The 18,197-nt window shown below is 38.3% G+C and overlaps 1 protein-coding gene across 2 annotated transcripts in view; it reads left to right on the top strand.

Moving 5' to 3' along the window:
• Positions 1 to 807: 807 nt before the first annotated feature.
• The window catches only part of DCTN4 (dynactin subunit 4), a 38,680-nt gene continuing 21,290 nt past the window's right edge, over positions 808 to 18,197 (top strand). The window contains exons 1-3 of one of the 2 annotated variants that reach the window (XM_061189868.1): positions 808 to 966; positions 3,418 to 3,488; positions 5,696 to 5,874. In XM_061189868.1, coding sequence (XP_061045851.1) covers positions 832 to 966; positions 3,418 to 3,488; positions 5,696 to 5,874 — 385 coding nt within the window. In that variant the 5' untranslated portion in view covers positions 808 to 831. The remainder of the gene's footprint in view (positions 967 to 3,417; positions 3,489 to 5,695; positions 5,875 to 18,197) is intronic. The other variant, XM_061189869.1, reaches the window with a different exon arrangement.

The raw sequence follows: 18,197 nt of genomic DNA, 5'->3' as shown, positions 1-18,197 counted from the left end.
GATAGGTAATAATACAACACTAGTACAAAGGGAAAAGCACTGAACTGATGGCAGGTAACATGGGCTCCAGTCTCTGCCAGCCCAGCTCTAAGTGGTTATTTTACATGTCTAAGCTTTAGTTTATGCACTAGAAAAATGTAAACGACACCTAGCAACATTGTTCATTCATTGATTCCACTCCTTCATTAGGCAATACTTATTGAACACCCACAGTATAGACTTAGTCCTAATGCTAAATATGCGAAACCTGAAAATGAATGAGATATGGCTTCTGCGTGGAGGAGCTCAATCTAAGAAACTTCAAACGAGATAACGTCCGTGAAAGTTTCCTATAGGTCAGCAGCTAGACTGTCAGAAGCAAGTGCTGGTGTGGACTCTTAGTTTTCCAGTTCCAATGAAACTCTGTCTCAGAGACCCTCCCTAACTTCCGGATGTTTGTCTGGAAGGTGAGGGCGGTAGAGGCAGTGTTAAATAAAACGGAAGAGCAGCCTTCCTTTCTGTTAGATACAAAGGAAAGGAGCGCACTGAGTCTGTCTGGATTTGTTCTGCGACTCCGTACTTCTCAAAAAAAGGTCTAAGCTCAGCCCGGACAGCTGACGCTCACAAAAATGGTGGAGGGGGAAGATGGAGGCGGGGGAAAAAAACAAAAAACAAAAAACTGGAACCCCAGCTGAGCATGCGCACTTTGACTTTCGTCCGGCGCAAAGCCCCTCCAGCTCGGAAACCTTACGTCAAAGTCTACGTTGAAAGACACAGGGAGGGAAGCCAAGGAAACGCTGGCTCTCCAGTCACGTGATGCGACGAGAGCGTCGTTGACTCCTCCCCCTCAAGATGGCGTCGTTGCTGCAATCGGAGCGGGTTCTCTACGTAGTCCAGGGAGAAAAGAAGGTTCGGGCCCCGCTCTCGCAGCTTTACTTCTGCCGCTATTGTAGCGAGCTGCGGTCGCTGGAATGTGTGTCTCACGAGGTAATGCAGTCGTCTCATGAAGAGTGTGTGTGTGTGGGGGGAGGGGGAGGCGGTTCCTCCTAGTCACCGCGCCCAGCGGGTGGTAATTTTCCTAGCATGCTGATTGGCTTTGCCTTCCGTCACTCAGATTTGCCTGTAATTTAATTTGCTTATACGTACGTAATTTGTCACTTGGAAAGGAGGAGCGGCCTTGGGTGGGGCTGAGCGGCCCTTCTGTTCTAGAGCGCCCTCTGGGACAAACTTGACTTTGGGGACCCTGGCCATCTCCTGGGGCGGGGGTTGGTAATTGGGTGGGTCAGGGGAAAAAAGGTATGGGGGTGCTTAGTTCAGGCCACTTGAGGGGCGAGATATCGTCTTTCCAGCATTGACTGAGGGAGTGGGGAGGTCCGCGGGCATTCTCATCCAAGCCCCTCCCATCCTGGAAATTCTGCCCCTGCTTGGGCAGAAACTGGGCCTTCTAACAACTGCCTTGTTCTGTTTCCTGACCCAGCCCAAGGCCTGGAGCAGATAAGAGGTTGGGATGGGGTGAGCTGAGTGAAAAGCGCTTACAATCGGGTCTGTCGTTTAAGAAGCTCAAAGTGTTACATTCATGGCGCTTCTCCTGAGGGTACATTTCTGACCTTCACTCGCGCAAGTGGGCGTTGGAGGTGGGATTGCTCAAAATGTAAAAGACCCCCGGAAAAAAAATCACCAAATAACAAAACCCCAGAACTTCTGCAGCACTTGGAGCATGTTGTTCATTCAGTAGGCTCTGCGGATTAAAAGACGCGTTAAGACGTAAATCTTGCTGTTGAGTAACTTGCAGTCTCGTGAAGGAAAAGCTGATTAGTAATAATACATAGTTAATGCTTATTCAGTACTTTCTGTATGCCATGTGCTTTACATAATCTTTAATCATCCTACAAATTAGAATGGATATCTTTTTTTAAAAACCACTTTACAGTTAAAGAAAGAGGCACATAATGTTTGCGCTGGGTCACACAGCCAAAAATTTGTGGTTGGGAGGGGGGCACCAAGATTTGAAACCAAGCAGCCTGATTCAGAGGACTTCAGTGAGGATCCCTGGACGGTTAAAAATGCATATGAGAATATGTCCTATACTATACGCCATTTTACACATTATGAATAATTATTATTTTATTGGGAATATTTTTCATACTGTTAAGAATAGTCAGAGAAAGCAGTTAAATAACACAAGAGAAAAATCAATGCTGTATTATATACATGATTTTTTTTCCCTCCATCTCCATTAGCACTTTGTATGCTTATTCTTTGGCAGGTCCTTTCTCTTTAGGATGCTGTCCTAGCTCCACCTCCAGAATTTATTGGATTAGATTCTCATTTGGTGATCATTAGGGAGCTGAGTCTCCATGATCTGTAAGGATCTCTTCAGCTAGGACATTCAGTCTGTGACTGCATCTTTACAGACTGGTGTGCACCTGTGAAATGGAGGCCATTAGGGTGTGGGGAAGGATGATGCTAGTGAGCGCTGAAGCAGTCCAGAAATTTCTAATGACAAGCCTGGGATTGGAGCTTCACATGAAGGGATGAGCATAATTTGGAAAGGGGACAGGGAGGAATGAATTATATTTTGCCTTTTATGATAGTAAGTGCAAATATAAGTTAACAGTATTATATTTTGTGTTCTTGGAGACTTATTTGAGCAGTAACTTTATCTTGTCAAAGGTGGTTCTGTATAAGCAGATGATGAAAAAAGAAAACAGTTTCTGTCATAGTATTTATATTCAAGTGAATCTGTCCATCTGCAGGTGACTAGAGTTCTAGAATTATCAAATAGGATCTACTACATTAAAGAAAATACTTAGTCCTTAAAAAAATACAATGAATTTAATTTTTGTACTATGTTTTTGCATTAAATGCAATAAGACTATGTTGTTAACTTAGTAGTTTTAATTTGCCATTTAAAATTCTCTAATTGGTTGGCTACAGCTGACTTTGTAAATGTTAATGTATGCTTTTCTTCAGTGAACATGTAATACCTCAGTAATGGGAAAACTTTTAAAATCTCTTAACAGTTTGTGTGGTCAAGTTATTGCAGTCACACAAAGCTGGACTAGATAGAAAGATATTTGATCACAGCCTCATAAATTGGGTTATTTTATTTGTTAATCTATTTAGATTATCATAGAGATCTTCTTTTACATAAACATGTTTTAACACGTCTAATACATAAAACCCTGATGAAAGGGGATAGGAAAGATCAGAAAGGAAAAATAGAAGGATTTCAGGAAATCCAGAGGTTAAGAAAACAACAGGTGATTGAAGAATAAACCCGATGCTGAAAACAGTCCAGGTTCTTTGCCAGATCAATGATCTCTCACCTCTGCTGCAGAATAATGTATTTTAAATTTCACTAATTGGCATAGACATATATACAAGCCAAGCTAAATGTCTTTTCCTCCGATTTTTTGATTTCTTGTTACTTTCTAGGTGGACTCCCATTATTGTCCCAGTTGTTTAGAAAATATGCCATCGGCTGAAGCCAAACTAAAAAAGAATAGGTAAGACTGGGATCAATTTTTTCTATTTTCCCCGACTATTTTTTTAATAGCTGGTAAAAAAGCACATGGAATTAACTCTCATTTTTAACAAGCTGTTTTTCTTTTTTTAGCATCACTTATGCCAAAGATGAAACTTTCATTTTAAAAAAATAAATTGTATTTTAGAACAGTTTCAGACTTAAGAATTACTGTGAAGATGATACAGAAAATTCCCGTTACTCCTTACCCAGTCTCCCCTATTGTAAATGTCGTATATTAGTATGGTATATTTGTCTCAACTAATGAACATTATTGGTAACATTATTATTAAATAAACTCTATATTTTATTTAGATTTCCTCAATTTTCCCCTAATCTCCTTTTTCTGTTCTAGGATCCTATTCAGGATACCCACATTATATTTAATAGTCATGTCTCTTTAGGCTCCTCTTGCTGTGATATTTTCTTAGACTTTCCTTAGTTTTGAGGAGTACTGGTAAGATATTTTGTAGAATGTCCCTCAATTGGAAGTTGTCTTATGTTTTTCTCATCAGCTGGGGGAATGTGTTGTGGAGAGGAGAACCATACAGGTAAAGTGCATCTCTCATCACATCATATCAAAGGTATATACCACCAACATGACATCACTATTGATGTTAACTTTGATTACCTGGCTTGAGCTAGTGTTTGTCAGGTTTCTCTGGTGTAATGTTTCTCTTTTTTTTTTCTTCTCCTTTTCCATATTGTACTCTTTGGAAAGAAATACACTATTATAGCCCACACTTAAATAGTGGGGAGTTATGATCCCCTTCCATGAAGGCTATCTCCATGTATTACTTGGAATTCTTTTGTGTGGAAGATTTTTCTCTTCTCCCCTTTTTATTTATTTAGTCATTTACTTCAAGCAGTATGGGCTTGTGAATATTTATTTTATACTTTAGGTTATAATCCAGTACTACTTTTTTTTTTTTTTTTAGCTCAGATTGTTCCAACTTTGGCCATTGGGACCTCTTTTAGTAGACTTCCGTCTCCCTTTGGCATACCCCCGTCATTATATGGCATTGAGGAGGAGGGAAGTGTTATTCAATTGTTTGAGAATATCTTACTTACTCCAGGCTCATCCTCTATATTTTCTGCTCCAGTCCTAGAATTAGCCATTTCTCCAAGGAGCCCTGGTACCTTTTATTCGAGATTGGTATTGCAAACCAAGATCTGGGTAGTATTAAAAACCAAGATTGGTATTAAAAACCAAGATTTGGTATTAAAAACCAAGATCTGTTACTCACTGCTACTGGTGCCATTTTGGTTTTTAGCATGGTGTGGAAGTCCCTTGTAACCAGTCACACCTCTGTACCTCCATGGATATGAACCACTGTTTTGTCTTTCCTGTCCCGGAGAAACAGCTCCTTATAAACCAGTTTTGTATGCTTTCCATACATTAATTTTGTCATTTAATCCTCAAAATATCCCTATGAGGTGGGTACTATTATTATCCTTATTTGAGGATATTATCTAGTAGCAAAATATCACAGAAAATTGGAGTTATGGAATGGAACGTCAGAACAAGTCCAGGACTGGAGGTGAAATCTTGATAATCTCAGATGGTGGGAAAGTTAAAAACAACAAGGCATGGGGGAGCCTGTAGGGGAATGTTGAGTGTTTCACTAGGGAGAGTAATGCCTAAAGAGAGCAGAAAGCCCTGAAAATGCCCCGCTGCTGAAACATTTCATCTTGGTAGCATTGTTTGGTATCTGTTTCAGCTCACTGGCACAACAAACAAGCAGTTATTTTCCAAATCCAGTTTCACAGCTTATTGTATTGTTGCCTCTCAGTTTTCCATTGTGCAATTGGTCTGTCCTCTCTAAAGTCATAAGCTGTGACATTTCTCTGTCCCACAGAAATCTTTGTGGTCTGTAAAAGAGTCTAAAAGTTAACTCCAGACTGTTAACAGTGGTTCCTTCTCTGGAGTAGGATTGGGTCATGCTGTAACTCTTCAGGAACTTTGATGATGATTGCATGTTTAAAAATAATTATCGTAATACTTTTGAAATTTTAAAATGAAGTTTGTAGGAGCCTCTTCAGAGTACTTCTTAATTTCTTTTTGCTTGAGAGCCACCCTTCCCTTATAGTTCTCTCTTGAATTCCTAACATGTAGAACAATGTCTGGCACATAGTAGGTGCTCGGTAAATATTTGTTGAATGAATCAATGGTTGTTTGTCGTGTCCTAGATGCGCCAACTGCTTTGACTGTCCCGGCTGTATGCACACCCTCTCCACTCGGGCAACAAGCATTTCCACACAGCTTCCAGATGACCCAGCCAAGACCACGGTGAAGAAAGCCTATTATCTGGCCTGTGGATTTTGTCGCTGGACATCTAGAGATGTGGGCATGGCAGACAAATCTGTGGGTGAGTGAGGCGGACTTCAACATGAGATTTTGTGAAATCGGCAGTGCTATAATTGCACACAAATCATTATTTCTGTTACCTGTTGGGAGGTAGGCGATAAATTCAGAGCATTTTGTCATTAAATCGTCTATGTTCCCACATTCTCACATGGACCATGATGTTTCATCTGAGACTTGGTAAACTATTTCATTTTCTTAAAGTTGGTAAAACAGCATTTATAAATCTGATACTTTTTTAGAATCAAAAGATTAATGTTCTTCATAAAAAATAAATGCTCCTGATGGTGGAACACACCATGAACAAACCTAAAAGATAAAAGTAACAAAGCTTGGATCATATATAGTAGTCTAAAGATAAATAACCAAAAATAAGGAACCCTTAGAAATCAGAAAGCTACCCAATAGAAAGAAATTGTCAGAGGATATGAACAGCAGCTTTCAGAAATGGAAATAAAGATGGTCAATGACCAAAGTGTGCACAAATCATTGGATTTTTTTTCTTGCACACAACTTGGTGAGGTGATTTTTTTTAAGTCAATAAATATGCAAAAAGATATGTTCAGTTTTGCTAGTAATCATGAAAATGCAAATTAAAACTTCTTCCATTCATTTGGCAAAATTTTAAAAATCTGGTAGTATGACAAGAATATGGGAAAATAGTTCTTTTGTCTGCTGCCATTTTAGAGAGCAGTTTGACAACATTTATTAAAATTTCAAATTGCTTTTATTCTTTTACCCAGAAATTACATGTCCAAGTACCTATCCTGGAGCATTCAAACACATGCTCAAAGATACATCTATATGTATCATAAGTGAAACAGAAAAGTTATGTATGTTTGGACCTAAAGAAAACCTAAGGTATTAAATTACCTCTCCATCATTTGAGCATTTCGAAGCAGAGGTTGCATTTACCTTTATTAGGAAACTTCCTTTATTTTTTCATATCCTGTACTCCATGGTTAATATCAGAGAGTAGAAACACTCTTTATTACAATCAGTTCAAAATCTTGAGTTGCTGTTTATTTTTTATATAAACAGCAGCACTAACTCCCCATTGTCTTTTTTTTTTTTTTTTTTTTTAATTTATTAAAAAGGATTTAATAATTTAAGAACATTGACCAAAGACATTTAGCTATATAAACAATATGCGTTGTGATTAAGGACATAACATCACTAGCTAACTTGCCTAAGTTCAAATCTCAGTTCAACAATTTGTAGCTATGTGGCAATGCCTGGATTACGTTCATCTCTGTGCCTCACTTTCCTCATCTTTAATATAAGGATATTTAAATATCTACTTCATAGACATTAGCTGAAGATCATATGAGTTTTTGTAGTTCCAGTGCTTAAAACACTGTGTGACATGTATTATTGTAGGGGAGCAAAATTCGTCACCCCAATATGTGTCTCTTTGGCATGAGGATTTTTTTTTTTTTTTTTTTCTTTCCCCACACACACTGTATTTTATTTTTACAAGAGATAAATAGACTGACACCAAGCATTGTACATGGATGACCACAACAAAAGCAACAATGATTGCAATTACCAAACATGAAACACACTCATACTATGTCATAATATTGACATTCAGTCCAGTAATCCTCCACTGTAACAGCTCCTTTACTTTGCAGTGAAAATTGATTTGTATATTCTTGGCCTCTGAGTCGTTGTGGGATTTTTTCTTTTTTTAAATTCAACCAGAAAGTCACAACAAGTATACTCATCCTCATCAGTTCACTCAGTCCCATGTAATTAATTTTTTTTTTTATCTTGATCTTTTGTTAGCACTTTTATGAGCTCATCAGTTTTTCATTAGAGTTCTGAAAATGCTTATTCATTCACTTCAGCAGTACAGTCATGTACCAGAAACCTATACTTGTCAGAGTCTTTTCCATGAATTTCCTGAAGATGAAACCCTTTTATAGGAACATATTTACAAAAGCATCAGAGTACACCCAGAACTGTCTGTAAATGACAAAAGACTTAAAAATGACCACGGTTAAAGATTTGATGAAAGTTCATAATAATGCAGTTGACAAGAAAATTAGTTATTTCTGAGATATACATTTTAAAGTAATAACTAGGATTATGACTTATAACATTATACCAGAACATATAAGATTTTTAGAAATTTCATGTAATGTCTGAAACATTTATATTAACATATTTCCATACAAATAACCCAATGAAAGTTTAGTATTAGTTGTTTTGTTTGTTTGTTTATACTGCAGGTTCTTATTAGTCATCAGTTTTATACACATCAGTGTATACATGTCAATCCCAATCGCCCAATTCAGCACACCACTATCCCCACCCCACCGCTGTTTTCCCCCCTCGGTATCCATATGTCTGTCCTCTACATCTGTGTCTCAACTTCTGCCCTGCAAACCGGCTCATCTGTACCATTTTTCTAGGTTCCACATACATGCGTTAATATACGATATTTGTTTTTCTCTTTCTGACTTACTTCACTCTGTATGACAGTCTCTAGATCCATCCACGTCTCAACAAATGACTCAGTTTCGTTCCTTTTCATGGCTGAGTAATACTCCATTGTATATATGTACCACAACTTCTTTATCCATTCGTCTGTTGATGGGCATTTAGGTTGCTTCCATGACCTGGCTATTGTAAATAGTGCTGCAATGAACATTCGGGTGCATGTGTCTTTTTGAATTACGGTTTTCTCTGGGTATATGCCCAGTAGTGGGATTGCTGGGTCATATGGTAATTCTATTTTTAGTTTTTTAAGGAACCTCCATATTGTTCTCCATAGTGGCTGTATCAATTTACATTCCCACCAACAATGCAAGAGGGTTCCCTTTTCTCCACACCCTCTCCAGCATTTGTTGTTTGTAGATTTTCTGATGATGCCCATCCTAACTGGTGTGAGGTGATACCTCATTGTAGTTTTGATTTGCATTTCTCTAATAATTAGTGATGTTGAGCATCTTTTCATGTGCTTTGTGGCCATCTGTATGTCTTCTTTGGAGAAATGTCTATTTAGGTCTTCTGCCCATTTTTGGATTGGGGTGTTTGTTTCTTTAATATTGAGCTGAATGAGCTGTTTATATATTTTGGAGATTAATCCTTTGTCCGTTGATTCGTTTGCAAATATTTTCTCCCATTCTGAGGGTTGTCTGTTCGTCTGGTTTCCTTTGCTGTGCAAAAGCTTTGAAGTTTCATTAGGTCCCATTTGTTTATTTTTGTTTTTATTTCCATTACTCTAGGAGGTGGATCAAAAAAGATCTTGCTGTGATTTATGTCAAAGAGTGTTCTTCCTATGTTTTCCTCTAAGAGTTTTATAGTGTCCAGTCTTACATTTAGGTCTCTAATCCATTTTGAGTTTATTTTTGTGTATGGTGTTAGGGAGTATTCTAATTTCATTCTTTTACATGTAGCTGTCCAGTTTTCCCAGCACCACTTATTGAAGAGACTGTCTTTTCTCCATCGTATATCTTTGCCTCCTTTGTCATAGATTAGTTGCCCATAGGTGCGTGGGTTTATCTCTGGGCTTTCTATCTTGTTCCATTGATCTATGTTTCTGTTTTTGTGCCAGTACCATATTGTCTTGATTACTGTAGCTTTGTAGTATAGTCTGAAGTCAGGGCGTGTGATTCCTCCAGCTCCGTTTTTTTCCCTCAAGACTGCTTTGGCTATTCGGGGTCTTTTGTGTTTCCATACAAATTTTAAGATGATTTTTTCTAGCTCCGTGAAATATGCCATTGGTAATTTGATAGGGATTGCATTGAATCTGTAGATTGCTTTGGGTAGTATAGTCATTTTCACAATGTTGATTCTTCCAATCCAAGAACATGGTATATCTCTCCATCTGTTGGTATCATCTTTAATTTCTTTCATCAGTGTCTTATAGTTTTCTGCATACAGGTCTTTTGTCTCCCTAGGTAGGTTTATTCCTAGGTATTTTATTCTTTTTGTTGCAATGGTAAATGGGAGTGTTTCCATAATTTCTCTTTCAGATTTTTCATCATTAGTGTATAGGAATGCAAGAGATTTCTGTGCATTAATTTTGTATCCTGCAACTTTACCATATTCATTAATTAGCTCTAGCAGTTTTCTGGTGGCAGTTTTAGGATTCTCTATGTATAGTATCATGTCATCTGCAAACAGTGACAGTTTTACTTCTTCTTTTCCAATTTGTATTCCTTTTATTTCTTTTTCTTCTCTGATTGCCGTGGCTAGGACTTCCAGAACTATGTTGAATAATAGTGGTGAGAGTGGACATCCTTGTCTCGTTCCTGATCTTAGAGGAAATGCTTTCAGTTTTTCACCGTTGAGAATGATGTTTGCTGTGGGTTTGTCATATATGGCCTTTATTATGTTGAGGTAGGTTCCCTCTATGCCTACTTTCTGGAGAGTTTTTATCATAAATGGGTGTTGAATTTTGTCAAAAGCTTTTTCTGCATCTATTGAGATGATCATATGGTTTTTATTCTTCAATTTGTTAATATGGTGTATCACATTGATTGATTTGCGTATATTGAAGAATCCTTGCATCCGTGGGATAAATCCCACTTGATCGTGGTGTATGATCCTTTTAATGTGTTGTTGGATTCTGTTTGCTAGTATTTTGTTGAGGATTTTTGCATCTATATTCATCAGTGATATTGGTCTGTAATTTTCTTTTTTTGTAGTGTCTTTGTCTGGTTTTGGTATCAGGGTGATGGTGGCCTCATAGAATGAGTTTGGGAGTGTTCCTTCCTCTGCAATTTTTTGGAAGAGTTTGAGAAGGATAGGTGTTAGCTCTTCTCTAAATGTTTGATAGAATTCACCTGTGAAGCCATCTGGTCCTGGACTTTTGTTTGTTGGAAGATTTTTAATCACAGTTTCAATTTCATTACTTGTGATTGGTCTGTTCATATTTTCTGCTTCTTCCTGGTTCAGTCTTGGAAGGTTATACCTTTCTAAGAATTTGTCCATTTCTTCCAGGTTGTCCATTTTATTGGCATAAAGTTGCTTGTAGTAGTCTCTTAGGATGCTTTGTATTTCTGCGGTGTCTGTTGTAACTTCTCCTTTTTCATTTCTGATTTTATTGATTTGAGTCCTCTCCCTCTTTTTCTTGATGAGTCTGGCTAATGGCTTATCAATTTTGTTTATCTTCTCAAAGAACCAGCTTTTAGTTTTATTGATCTTTGCTATTGTTTTCTTTGTTTCTATTTCATTTATTTCTGCTCTGATCTTTATGATTTCTTTCCTTCTGCTAACTTTGGGTTTTGTTTGTTCTTCTTTCTCTAGTTTCTTTAGGTGTAAGGTTAGATTGTTTACTTGAGATTTTTCTTGTTTCTTGAGGTAGGCTTGTATAGCTATAAACTTCCCTCTTAGAACTGCTTTTGCAGCATCCCATAGGTTTTGGGTTGTCGTGTTTTCATTGTCATTTGTCTCTAGGTATTTTTTGATTTCCTCTTTGATTTCTTCAGTAATCTCTTGGTTATTTAGTAACGTATTGTTTAGCCTCCATGTGTTTGTGTTGTTTATGCTTTTTTCCCTGTAATTCATTTCTAATCTCATAGCGTTGTGGTCAGAAAAGATGCTTGATATGATTTCAATTTTCTTAAATTTACTGAGGCTTGATTTGTGACCCAAGATGTGATCTATCCTGGAGAATGTTCCGTGCGCACTTGAGAAGAACGTGTAATCTGCTGTTTTTGGATGGAATGTCCTATAAATATCAATTAAATCTATCTGGTCTATTGTGTCATTTAAAGCTTCTGTTTCCTTATTTATTTTCATTTTGGATGATCTGTCCATTGGTGTAAGTGAGGTGTTAAAGTCCCCCACTATTATTGTGTTACTATCAATTTCCTCTTTTATAGCTGTTAGCAATTGCCTTATGTAATGAGGTGCTCCTATGTTGGGTGCATATATATTTATAATTGTTATATCTTCTTCTTGGATTGATCCCTTGATCATTATGTAGTGTCCTTCCTTGTCTCTTGTAACATTCTTTATTTTAAAGTCTATTTTATCTGATATGAGTATAGCTACTCCAGCTTTCTTTTGATTTCCATTTGCATGGAATATCTTTTTCCATCCCCTCACTTTCAGTCTGTATGTGTCCCTAGGTCTAAAGTGGGTCTCTTGTAGACAGCATATATATGGGTCTTGTTTTTGTATCCATTCAGCAAGCCTGTGTCTTTTGGCTGGAGCATTTAATCCATTCACGTTTAAGGTAATTATCGATATGTATGTTCCTATGACCATTTTCTTAATTGTTTTGGGTTTGTTTTTGTAGGTCCTTTTCTTCTCTTGTGTTTCCCACTTAGAGAAGTTCCTTTAACATTTGTTGTAGAGCTGGTTTGGTGGTGCTGAATTCTCTTAGCTTTTGCTTGTCTGTAAAGCTTTTGATTTCTCCATCAAATCTAAATGAGATCCTTGCCGGGTAGAGTAATCTTGGTTGTAGGTTCTTCCCTTTCATCACTTGAAGTATATCATGCCACTCCCTTCTGGCTTGTAGAGTTTCTGCTGACAAATCAGCTGTTAACCTTATGGGAGTTCCCTTGTATGTTATTTGTCGTTTTTCCCTTGCTGCTTTCAATAATTTTTCTTTGTCTTTAATTGTTGCCACTTTGATTACTATGTGTCTCGGCGTGCTTCTCCTTGGGTTTATCCTGTATGGGACTCTCTGCGCTTCCTGGACTTGGGTGGCTATTTCCTTTCCCATGTTAGGGAAGTTTTCGACTATAATCTCTTCAAATATTTTCTCTGGTCCTTTCTCTCTCTCTTCTCCTTCTGGGACCCCTATAATGCGAATGTTGTTGCGTTTAATGTTGTTCCAGAGGTCTCTTAGGCTGTCTTCATTTCTTTTCATTCTTTTTTCTTTAGTCTGTTCCGCAGCAGTGAATTCCACCATTCTGTCTTCCAGGTCACTTATCCGTTCTTCTGCCTCAGTTATTCTACTATTGATTCCTTCTAGTGTAGTTTTCATTTCAGTTATTGTATTGGTCATCTCTGTTTGTTTGTTCTTTAATTCTTCTAGGTCTTTGTTAATCATTTCTTGCATCTTCTCAATCTTTGCCTCCATTCTTATTCCAAGGTCCTGGATCATCTTCACTATCATTATTCTGAATTCTTTTTCTGGAAGGTTGCCTATCTCCACTTCATTTAGTTGTTTTTCTGGGGTTTTTTCTTGTTCCTTCATCTGGTATATAGCCCTCTGCCTTTTCATCTTGTCTATCTTTCTGTAAATGTGGTTTCTGTTCCACAGGCTGCAGGACTGTAGTTTTTCTTGCTTCTGCTGTCTGCCCTCTGGTGGTTGAGGCTATCTAAGAGGCTTGATGGGAGGCTCTGGAGGTGGGTAGAGCTGACTGTTGCTGTGGGGGTCAGAGCTCTGTAAAACTTTAATCCACTTGACTGTTGCTGGGTGGGGCTGGGTTCCCTCCCTGTTGGTTGTTTTGCCTGAGGCAACCCAACACTGGAGCCTACCCGGGCTCTTTGGTGGGGCTAATGGCAGACTCTGGGAGGGCTCACGCCAAGGAGTACTTCCCAGAACCTCCGCTGCCAGTGTCCTTGTCCCCACGGTGAAACAGAGCCAGCCCCCGCCTCTGCAGGAGACCCCCCAACACCAGCAGTTATGTCTGGTTCAGTCTCCCCCAGGGTCACTGCTCCTTCCCCTGGGTCCCGATGCACACACTATTTTGTGTACGCCCTCCAAGAGTGGGTTCTCTGTTTCCCCCAGTCCTGTCGAAGTCCTGCAATCAATTCCCACTAGGCTTCAAAGTCTGATTCTCTATGAATTCCTCCTCCCGTTGCCGGACCCCCAGGTTGGGAAGCCTGACGTGGGGCTCAGAACGTTCACTCCAGTGGGTGGACTTCTGTGGTATAAGTGCTCGCCAGTCTGTGAGTCACCCACCCAGCAGTTATGGGATTTGATTTTACTCTGATTGCGCCCCTCCTACCGTCTCACTGTGGCTTCTCCTCTGTCCTTGGACGTGGGGTATCCTCCTTGGTGAAGTCCAGTGTCTTCCTGTCGATGATTGTCCAGCAGCCAGTTGTGATTCTGGTGCTCTCGCAAGAGGGAGTGAGAGCACGTCCTTCTACTCCGCCATCTTGGTTAATCCTCCCCATTGTCTTTTTTCTTTCTGAAATTTCATTTGTTTAATTTTGTGAAAACTTTTTAGACTTGTTAAAAATTCCCATTTTTACATTTCCATTAAAAATATCTACTTACTATTTACATGAGGAAGCCAATTAAAAACTCATTATGTTATTTGACATAACTAAAATGAAGATGGACTTCAGCTGAAAGTTTTCTACAGATTCTTACATAGTTTGGAAGTAAATATGGGTGAAGTTCCTTTAGATTCAACTCTATTCTTAAAACTTAATCCTTGGTTCTCTTGAGTTCGCCCTTTGGTTTAGAATGCTTGAGCTCTTGGTTGTTTTTCTAACTTCATACATTATGTTGATAAAATACTATTCAAAAACAAAAAGTTAACTAAACAAGTCCCTTAAAAATGCTCATTGGTGGGTAGGCATTTCCTGAAATGTGATTTATATTGGAAAGTTTCTGTAGCATCTTCTTAGATTGTCAGTAAATATTTGTGTGTGTGTGTGTTTTAATGTCAGTGTAGCAAGTAAATTGTTTGAATTTGTTTATGAATTTATGTTAAATGTAAAAAACAACCTCAAAGTGGCACTTAGTTCAGTGAGTTAAAGTGTATTTTTTCCATGTTTGTATTTTGTTTCTTTTTATCAAGTTAAAGAACTGAAGCCTAGAAATCCAAATGGATTTCTCAGTTTGTTACTCTGTAAGTGCTTTTTTAATACTTTTTGGGCTGTAAGCTATTAGGATTGGAGAATTTATTTTTCAGAATTTAAAGGTTGTGCTTGTTTCTAGAAATCTAGCTCCTCTAGGGTATCTTGACAGTGATAATTGAATACTAGGAGTTCTTAAGGAGTACAGATAATTTCATTTCTTCCATGATGTCACTGGTGTCTGGGAAGCCCTGAAACCACTTTAGTTAGAACTATCTGTTTATTTGTAAGTAAGCCATTGTGTCAGTAACATGCAGAAACTTTTTAATGTCTCTCAAATTTGTATTTAGAATAAATCACCAGTTCTAAAAACACAATTAGGTAAAACATTCAGATTTTCTAAAATATTACTAAAACATTTCTTTCACGTAATTATTTTTCATAATTGCCTTCAGGCAACTTTTAAAATATAAATATTGTACTTAAGGATGTTATTGCTGCATTTTCCTGCAGGGGGCTATAGTGTCACCTTCAACAGGAGTCCTTTTTATTTGGAAAAAAAGTTATTTTTAATTATACAAATAATACACTTTCATGAACTTAACAAGGAGTCCTTTTTATTTGGAAAAAAAGTTATTTTTAATTATACAAATAATACACTTTCATGAACTTATCACCCAGCTTAAGAAATTAAACATAACCAAAACAGTGTAAGCCCATTGTATAGCCTTCCCCCCACTGCATCTGCCTTCTTCTGCCTTCTAGACAGAGATAGTCATCACAATCCTGAATTCAGATGGTCATCAGTCTCCATGCATGTTTTTGCACTTCTTCATGTATGTATGTAGCCACTAGCAAAGAATGCTTCTCAACTTGAAACAAATAGAACCATGCTTTGTGCATCCTGCTACAATTTATCTCTATCAGGTTTGTGGTATGTAGTTGTGATGGTGGGTGATTCATGCATGACTTACCACAGGTTACTTCTTCACTCTTCTTCTTCACATTTAGGTTGTTTTCAATTTTTCGGTTCTGACAACAGTGCTGTTAGAAACATTCTTGTGTGTGTTTCCTGTCACAAGAGCAAGGGTTTTTCTGTATAACAAAGTAAAATTGGTGGTTTTAAGATGTGTACATGTTTAGCTCTCCAAAATGGTTTACCAATTTTTGCTCCCACTAATAATATATGAGTAGACTACCCATTGCTCCAGATCTCCGGCAGCTCTTAGCATTGTTGGACTTCTTTCAAGTTTTTCCAAACTGATGGTTGTGAAATGTCATCTCATTACAGTTTCCCACCCCCCTTTTTTTTGGTTAGCTTTATTGAGATATAATTTACATATAATGAAGCTCACCAATTTTAAGTGTAAAATGCTTTGATTTTTGCCAAATGTGTATAGCCATGTAGCCACCTCTACGATCATAGAACATTTCCGTTACCCCAAAAAGTTCTCTCATGCCCCTTTGCAGTCACTTCCTTCCCCCCACCTCCTGGCCCCTGACTGCCACTGATTTCTTTCTTTCACTGTAATTGTGCCTCTTCTAGAAGTTTATATAATTGGAGTAGTTTAGTCTGTTGTGTCTGTCTTCTTTCACTTAGCATAATGCTTCTGAGGTTCGTTCGTGTTTTTGCTTTTTATTTTTGAGTTGTATTCTATTGTATGGATATACCATAATTTGTTTATTCATTCTCCAGTTAATGGACATTGAATTTTTTGCAGTTTAGGGCTCATATGAATAAAGCTGGCGATGAACATTTGCCTAGAAATCTTAGTGTGAATATGTATTTTCATTTTTCTTGAGTATATACCTAGGAATGGAATTGCTGAGTCATAGGGTTAAGTGTATGTTTTCCTTGACTGAAAACTGCCAAACTGTTTTCTACTGTGGCTGTACTATTTTGGGTCCTCACCAGCAGTGTAGGAGAGTTCCAGTTCCTCATCAACTATTAGTATTGTTTTTTTTTTTTTCATCTTGACCATTCTAGTGAGTGGGTAGTGATACCTCATTGTGGTTTTAATTTACATTTTCTTAATGTGATTGTTTGCCATCTATGTATTTTCTTTGGTGAAGTGTTTGTACAAATCTTTTGCCTATTTTTAAACTGAGTTTTAATCTTTTTATTGAGTTGTGAGAGTTCTGTATTGTGGATACAGGTCCTTTGTTGAATATATATTTTGCAAATATTTTCTCCCAGTCTGCGGCTTGCCTTTTTATTTTCTCAACTGTGTCTTTTGAAGAACACAAGTTTCTAATTTTTTTTAATTTTTATTTTAATTTTATTTTTGGCTGCATTGGGTCTTTGTTTGCTGCACTTGGGCGAGCTGCGGCGAGCGGGGGCTACTCTTCGTTGTGGTGCGTGGGCTTCTCATTGCGGTGGCTTCTCGTTGCAGAGCACGGGCTCTAGGCGTGTGGGCTCAGTAGTTGTGGCTCGTGGGCTGTAGAGCGCAGGCTCAGTAGTTGTGGCGCACGGGCTTAGTTGCTCCTTGGCATGTGGGATCTTCCCGGACCAGTGCTCGAACCCGTGTCCCCTGTATTGGCAGGCGGATTCTTAACCACTGCGCCACCACGGAAGCCCTACAAGTTTCTAATTTTCATGAGGTTCAGTTTATCAATTTTTTATTTTATAGTTGTGTCTTTTGTGTTCTAGTAAAGAAACTTTAGCCTAACCCAAGGTCGCTAAGATTTTCACTTCTGTTTTCTTCTAGAAATATTATAGTTTCAGCTCTTACATATAAGTTTATTACCATTTCAGGGTAAATTTTGTAAATGTTGTGAGGTAAGGGTCGAGGTTAATTTTTTGTAAATTGTTACAGCACCATTTGTTGAAAGTATTCATTATGGTTTTACTTTCAGCTTTCTGGAATAATCTTTTCCCATATGATTTGTGCTTTTGTCTCTTATGTAAGAAACTCTTCTCTAAACTGAGGTCGTAGAACACAGAAATTGCCCAGTGTTGCAGATACGGGCAAGTTCTCTGGAGTCAGACTGCCTGAGTTTGAATCCTGGCTTTACCGCTTACTATCTCTATGACTTTGGGCAAGTTATTTAATTCTCTGAGCCTCAATTTCCTCATTTGTAAAATAAGACTAATAATGAGAGTCCCTACCACAGAGCGTTATTTTTTTTTTAATGAATTTATTTATTTATTTATTTATTTATTTTTGGCTGCGTTGGGTCTTTGTTGCTGCGCGCGCGGGGGGCTTTCTCTAGTCGCGGCGAGCAGGGGCTACTCTTCGTTGCGTTGCGCGGGCTTCTCATTGCGGTGGCTTCTCGTTGTGGAGCACGGGCTCTAGGCGCTGTGGCTTCAGTAGTTGCAGCACGCGGGCTCAGCAGTTGTGGCTCGCGGGCTCTCTAGCGCAGGCTCAGTAGTTGTGGCACGTGGGCTTAGTTGCTCCGCAGCATGTGGGATCTTCCCGGATCAGGGCTTGAACCCGTGTCCCCTGCATCGGCAGGTGGATTCTTAACCACTGAGCCACCAGGGAAATTCTCAGAGGGTTATTACGAGGATAAAATGGAGTGTGATACATTTCAAATACCTGGCGCAGAAGTTATACATGTGTTAGTTGTAGTTGTGGTCCTAATGGTGGTTATTATTATCACCATCAT

The sequence above is a fragment of the Eubalaena glacialis genome, chromosome 4 (genome assembly GCF_028564815.1).
Source record: "Eubalaena glacialis isolate mEubGla1 chromosome 4, mEubGla1.1.hap2.+ XY, whole genome shotgun sequence".
Classification (NCBI taxonomy): Eukaryota; Metazoa; Chordata; class Mammalia; order Artiodactyla; family Balaenidae; genus Eubalaena; species Eubalaena glacialis.
Note: the sequence above shows the minus strand (reverse complement) of the source record. Positions and strands in the feature narration are given on the sequence as shown.